The sequence below is a fragment of the Pundamilia nyererei genome, unplaced genomic scaffold, assembly GCF_000239375.1.
Source record: "Pundamilia nyererei isolate P.nyererei 1_Seehausen unplaced genomic scaffold, PunNye1.0 scaffold00244, whole genome shotgun sequence".
In the NCBI taxonomy this organism is placed as follows: domain Eukaryota; kingdom Metazoa; phylum Chordata; class Actinopteri; order Cichliformes; family Cichlidae; genus Pundamilia; species Pundamilia nyererei.
In genome coordinates this window covers 563239-569412 of record NW_005187645.1, presented here as the reverse complement: position 1 = coordinate 569412, position 6174 = coordinate 563239, and the positions used below count along the sequence as shown (strand labels likewise).

At 40.6% G+C, this 6174-nt stretch overlaps 1 protein-coding gene across 2 annotated transcripts in view; it reads left to right on the top strand.

Annotated features, from left to right (window-relative positions):
- Positions 1 to 128: 128 nt before the first annotated feature.
- The window catches only part of LOC102203031 (organic cation transporter-like protein), a 10119-nt gene continuing 4073 nt past the window's right edge, over positions 129 to 6174 (top strand). The window contains exons 1-5 of one of the 2 annotated variants that reach the window (XM_005749407.2): positions 129 to 435; positions 2139 to 2236; positions 3277 to 3431; positions 4732 to 4900; positions 4983 to 5085. In XM_005749407.2, the coding sequence (XP_005749464.1) occupies positions 139 to 435; positions 2139 to 2236; positions 3277 to 3431; positions 4732 to 4900; positions 4983 to 5085 (822 nt within the window). In that variant the 5' untranslated portion in view covers positions 129 to 138. The remainder of the gene's footprint in view (positions 436 to 2138; positions 2237 to 3276; positions 3432 to 4731; positions 4901 to 4982; positions 5086 to 6174) is intronic. The other variant, XM_013915009.1, reaches the window with a different exon arrangement.

Below are 6174 nucleotides of genomic sequence, written 5' to 3'. Positions count from 1 at the left end.
CCTGCTTGACAGGTCAACCACTTTCTTGTGACAGCAGCAGCTGTTCAGACCTGACCGGCACGCGCTGCTCAGAGGTCTGCTGGAACAACATGTGGAGCTCCTGAAGAGTTCAAAGTTGTGAGTTTTGAAGTTTCCAGCATGGTAAAGGTCAGGATGAATCAGCTTGTGGGAGACCAGACAGGCCCGCTCATGTCCCCGCTGCAGCTCTCCGTCTACTGGCGCCTCGCTCTAATCTTCTTCTTCACGGCTTTCCTCTTTTTTCTGGACATTTTCACCACCGCTGTGGTCGCTGAGACATGTCGCCATGGCAATGATACTGGCACGTTTGCTTCGTGGCTTGAAAAGTTGGCACCGAACAAGGAGGAAAACCAATCAGCGCTCAGCAAGGTTTTAAAGGACGACGCCGATTGGAGGACAGAGAGCGGGATCCGAGACGTGAGTGAAGATTATTTTCATTGAGAGGTCTGAAGTTGTAACACAGTCATGAATACTGTGATGGTGCAACACCTGGGGATATTTTTAAGTGCGTGTTTCTTATTCCCTTTACTGTTATAGTTATCTCATGGTTTAAAGTGTAGGCCTAAATATAGTTTCAGACACATTAGAAATGAACTGTAATGAAATGAAAAACGTGCAATTAATAAACTTTAGATTTTCTAGTTATATAACTTTCAGTTTTTGACACCACTGAAAGGCCAGCTTGGGGCCTCTTTCACCAAACATTGTTTCAACATTAAATGATCGGTTTAAAGTCTCAGCCAACATGCTAACTGGACAGTAATCTGCATTACATAACAGCAACTCTAGAGATTAACATGGTGTTAATGATCAACTTGAAGCTGTTAATGAACCATTTCTGAGGGTAAAGTAAAAAAAGCTAATTTTCTGTAAATCGTCTGTCATTAATCGTAACTGAATTTAGCCATGCTTAGCATAAGCACGTGTTGTAATCTTTTTAACTCGTTATAGACATTTGTAGTCATGTCTGGACCTCTATCTAGGAAATCCAAGAAAGGTTTCAGTATTTTTCAAGCACAGAATCAAAAATTTGCTAGTTCCGTCTTCCAAATGCACCTGTTCAACTGCTTATTAAAGCAAATTTCTGATCAACCACTGGCAGCAACTCAATGCATTTACGCATGTAGACATGGTCCAGACAACTTGCTGGGCCAGCACCAAACTATGCATCACAATCGAAAAGAAAGGGTGATTTAAGTGAATTTGAATGTGGTTGTTGTGTTGTGCTCTTCTGGGATTTTCCCCCTCAACCATTTCTAGGCTTTACAGAGAATGGTCTGAAAAACACTGCAGTTTTCTAGGTGAAGAGGAAGATCTTGGAATGTACAGCATGTAGGTGCATTCCTGAATATGTTAGAAGTCACAAATTCTGAGTTTGCAATTGGAATTTTTTTTATGAAATGCCCCTTTAACTTGCATTTCCCACTCGGAAATCCAAAGCAGACCAACATACCACGGATTACTAACCCGGCTGAATAGGGCTGTGCGATATGACCAAAATCTCATATCCTGATAAGGCATTTATCGTCCTGATAACGATATAAATCACAAAAATTTAACATTCTCTGTAAATTCTGTGAATCTCAGGCAGCTCGACTTGCGTGAAGTGTTTCCAGCTGGGCGTCGTGTACCTAGAGTCCAGTGTTTTAACCGATGCATGAAACTATACATTTTAGACATAAGTTTTAACGGCTGCCGTTTTCTTTGTGAGTATTATTACACAGCGTGCTGCGGGGAAAAGCCTGTTCTAACATTTGAGTCTAAGGTTTATTTTTTAGCACCTGACGGCTCTTTTTTGCTTTTCATCAGTAAATATTCTGCATCTTCCACGTGATTCAGTTTATTTTGAAAAGTCTCAACAGGATAAAAGGATTTTTGATTCAGTTCTTATTCAACTAGTAAAACACATCCAAACACATCCAAACTGATTATGGCCAAGTTAATAAACCCCCACAGCTACACATACACGTCATGTCTCTCATTGTAAACAGAAAAGTTAATCTTTGTGAAACTTGTTTCATTGCATCTTATATTTTGGTTCTCTGAGTGTATTCTGGACTTGAACATCTATATTTGCCTGTGTGTGTGTGTGTGTGTGTGTGTGTGTGTGTGTGTGTCAGTCAGTGTGTGGTTGGACAGACTGGTTGTCTTATGGTCAGATGCTCTTCATGACTGGTCTGCTGCTGGGATCTCTGTTTGGAGGAGCCATATCTGACCGGTACAACACAACACTTAACAGTCTGTAATACACTACTGGTCAAAAGTTTGGACCTTATATTTTAGATTCCTCAAAGTAGCTACCCTTTGCTTTATTGACAGCGCTGCAAACCCTTGGCTTTCTGTCAATAAGCTTCATGATGTAGTCACACTTCACAGGTGTGCCTTGTCAGGGTTCATTTGTGGAATTTATTGCCTTCTTAATGAGGTTGGTACCATCAGTTGTGTTGTGTAGAAGTCAGGTTGGTACACAACTGGCAGCCTAATTTGACAACTGTTAGCATTCATATTATGGTAAGAACCAATCAGCTAAGTAAAGCGAAACAACAGTCTATCATCACTTACTAAAGGTCAGTGGGTCCAAAAATTTGCTAAAACTTTAAATGTGCTTTGCAAAAGCCATCAAGCGCTACAATGAAACTGGCTTACATGAGGACCGCCCCAAGAAAGCTGCTGAGGTTAAATTCATCCAAGTCACCAGCCTCAGAAATCACAAGTTAACAGCACCTGTGTAAGGGCTATTTGACCAAGAAGAGAGTGATGGAGTGCTACACCAGTTGGCATGGCCTCCACAGTCACTTGATCTAAACCCAATCGAGATGGTATGGGATGAGGTGGACCGCAGAATGAAGGCAAAAGGGCCAACAAATGCTCCGCATCTCTGGGAACTCCTTCAAGACTGTTGGAAAACCATTTCAGGTGACTAACTCATGAAGTTCATCAAGAGAATGCCAAGAGTGTGCAAAGCGGTAATCAAAGCAAAGGTTGGCTATTTTGAAGAATCTAAACTATAAAACATGTTTTGAGTTATTTCACACGTCTTTGTTCACTACATAATTCCATACGTGTTTATTCATAGTTTGACGCCTTCAGTGAGAATCTACAATGTAAATAGTCATGAAAATAAAGAAAAAATATAAAAAATTAGAAGGTGTGTCCAAACTTTTGACTTGTAGTGTATATGTCAAGTTTAAGTTAAAATAAACATTAGTCATCACTCATCTTCAAACAAGAAAAATCTCGCTGATGGTTTCTGTGCAGGTACGGAAAGCGTCCAGTACTGCTGATTTCCATGTGCGTGCACGCCGTGTGTGGCCTCGTTCCTGCTGTCTTTCCTCAACCACTCCTCTTCCTTATTCTTCGCTGCCTGACTGGAATCTGCTGCTGCTGCATCAACATCTGCGCCTTCAGTTTAGGTAACACAAGAAACCTAAAAGCATGATTAAAATGTTGTATCACAGATCTACTTTCATCCCGTTATATTGAGCTGTGGTCTTCATTGGACATTTTCTGACCATTAATAAGTTAATTAAAGAAAGTCAGTTAAATGTATGAGTATCCAACTTCAAAATGTTTTTAGAAGTGTCTCACAAAGTATGTTGGGGAGCCTGCAGTGTTTTGTGCGAGCTGGAAGGTGGTTCGTTATCAGACAGCCCTCAGTGGGCTTTGGGTCACTGGCTGGATGGTGACTTTAATTGGACCGTGGTGGGACATACTTACATAAGGCTGATAAAAAGCACGTGTTCCAGATAAAGCCATCTTGACCAGGTTGAGGCCTAATGAAGCAGGATTGCTTCCAGCAGCTTCCTAACCTTTGACCCCTACAGTGTTATGTGCAGACTGGAGAAAGCAGTCTATTCCTTCAGCTTTGATTTAATTTAGCAGCTAGCCTTTACATAGTAAGTCATGGACCCAAAGTGTAGGAAGACTCAGGGTCTTATAATTTAGCTAATTCAATATTTATTGTATTTATTGTATTATATTTCTATCCATTGCTTCAGCATTTATTGTCAGTTCTGACCTCCCAGCTCATTGTTCCTTCAGTGGGCTGGTTTCAGTCATTATGCAAATGTACTGTTTATAAGTTTGGGGAAACCTGCAGTCAGCTGAGACTGAAGAAGTCACTTGGATGAGTGACGAAACGTTTCTCCCACAAAATGCTACGTCCAGATGAACAGAATCAACTTTTGGAGGGGTACCTTTAACACCTTTTCTTTTTGAAATGATCACATTTTGTAAGTGGTGTTGTGGGTCAAAGAAACAAATACACACAGACAGAGATTTGGTTTATTATTCATTGTTTATTATTATTATCAGTTAATTTTATCTAACTCTAATTACCTTAGCTAACTAAGGTAAGTCATTATGTTTAAACATGACTCTATGGAGACTTTTTATTATAGATTTATTATCTTTTTCCTTATGCATGTTATCTGACAGTGCTGTGTGCTAAAGATGAGTTTTAAATTATGAGATAAATGTATGTATATTTAAGTTGGCCAATCAGAAGGAAGTGGGCATTTAGGGACTGGAGCTAAAACAGTTGGGCTTCAGCAAGGTTCAGTATAACATAAAGAAGGGTAGTTTTTAAATAATAAATCAGGTAAAGCTACTCTAATAAATCTTAGAAGCTTTGGAGAGCAAGTTCACATTGAAGATAGCACTGAAACCTGCAGAATTTAAATTGTAGACTGTTTTAAACTGTTTGCGTTGCAGCAGTGGAGTGGACTCCCCCTGATTCTCGGCTGTGGCCGCCGGCTTTCCTGCCATTCTGCTTCAGCCTGGGGACAATGGGTGGAGCTCCTTTGGCCTGGCTCAACCCTACCTGGACACGTCTGCACCTGTCACTGGCTCTGCCTCAGATCATTTGTCTGCCACTCTACCTGTAGGCCAACACACCTGTTCACCTGTGGTAGCCTCATTTAGACCGTTAATAAAGGAAGCAATAACAGTTTTTCTCCTTCAAGTTCAATCCCAGAGTCTCCCCGATGGCTGTTGTTAAAGAAGAGGACAGATATCCTGGACCGTTACCGGAGCAACAGCCCTGCAGATAACCAGCGCTTGGACCTGGTAAACAAACATTTGCCTCATTTCAAATCATAAATGTCTTGTGTTAACAAGTAGGATTATTCCTTATTATAACCCAGCTCCTCTTTGTGTTAGTTTGATAATGTTTAACTGCAAGATATAAAGAAACAGATGGTCTTCTAAAATAAGTTGGAAAATGGTCAACAATAGATGGAAAGGTTATGTAATGAGAAAGGTGCATTAAAACTTCTGCCGTCACTCTTTACGATGCTCTTAAAAGAACATCTCAAGGAAACTAACTCTATCAGAGGTAAACTGGAGAGGGGTCGACCACTGTTTATGAATTCTGTCATCTGTGGTCTGTAAAAAGGCTGTAGAGCTTTGGTGTCTATGACGTCTTGCAGCACTAATGTGCAGGAACACTGCTTAAAACCATTGTTTGATGGATTGAGGCTGACCTGACAACCACCCTCTGGTCTGACCAGAATCTGAGATTCTCTTTGGAAATTATGGTCTTCTGGGACCATACTGCTTATTATCAGCACACAGTTTAAATCACTGATGATAGGGGAGTGAGTGGGTGGGTGGGGGTGTTAGTATCACATGACAGCTGTCTGAATGACAGCCTGAACATGCTGTCATTCAGACATGCCTATTTGAGCAAAGGCCTTGCTTTCTTCAGGAAGACAAAACCACATCGTACTCGTACTCCAGCAGCGAAGAGTCCAGATGTTAAACTAGCTGAACCCTGAAAACATTTGAAGAATTTTTCTACTGAAAACTACAAAAAACAACAGGCTCCAAACTCATGCAGGGGGGAAAAAATTGCAGCTGCTTTTCGGCACAGCTATTACATAACAGGGGATTCAGTGTGGTGAAAAACATTCCCTGTGTCAGCATTTTTGAATGTGTTGGCATCAGAAACACAGACTAACAAATCGATTGTTCTCATGGGAGTTTTTTCTTTCAAACATTAGGTCAAAAAACAAACAAACAGTTTTGAATCAACAGCTGGATCATTTGTAAGTGCTTCCAAGCTGATAGCCACCGAATCAGTGATTTTTGTACAGTAACTTAAAATTCAAAAATTTACAGCTGGTTCAGTCTGGATCAGGTGGGATATATATATAT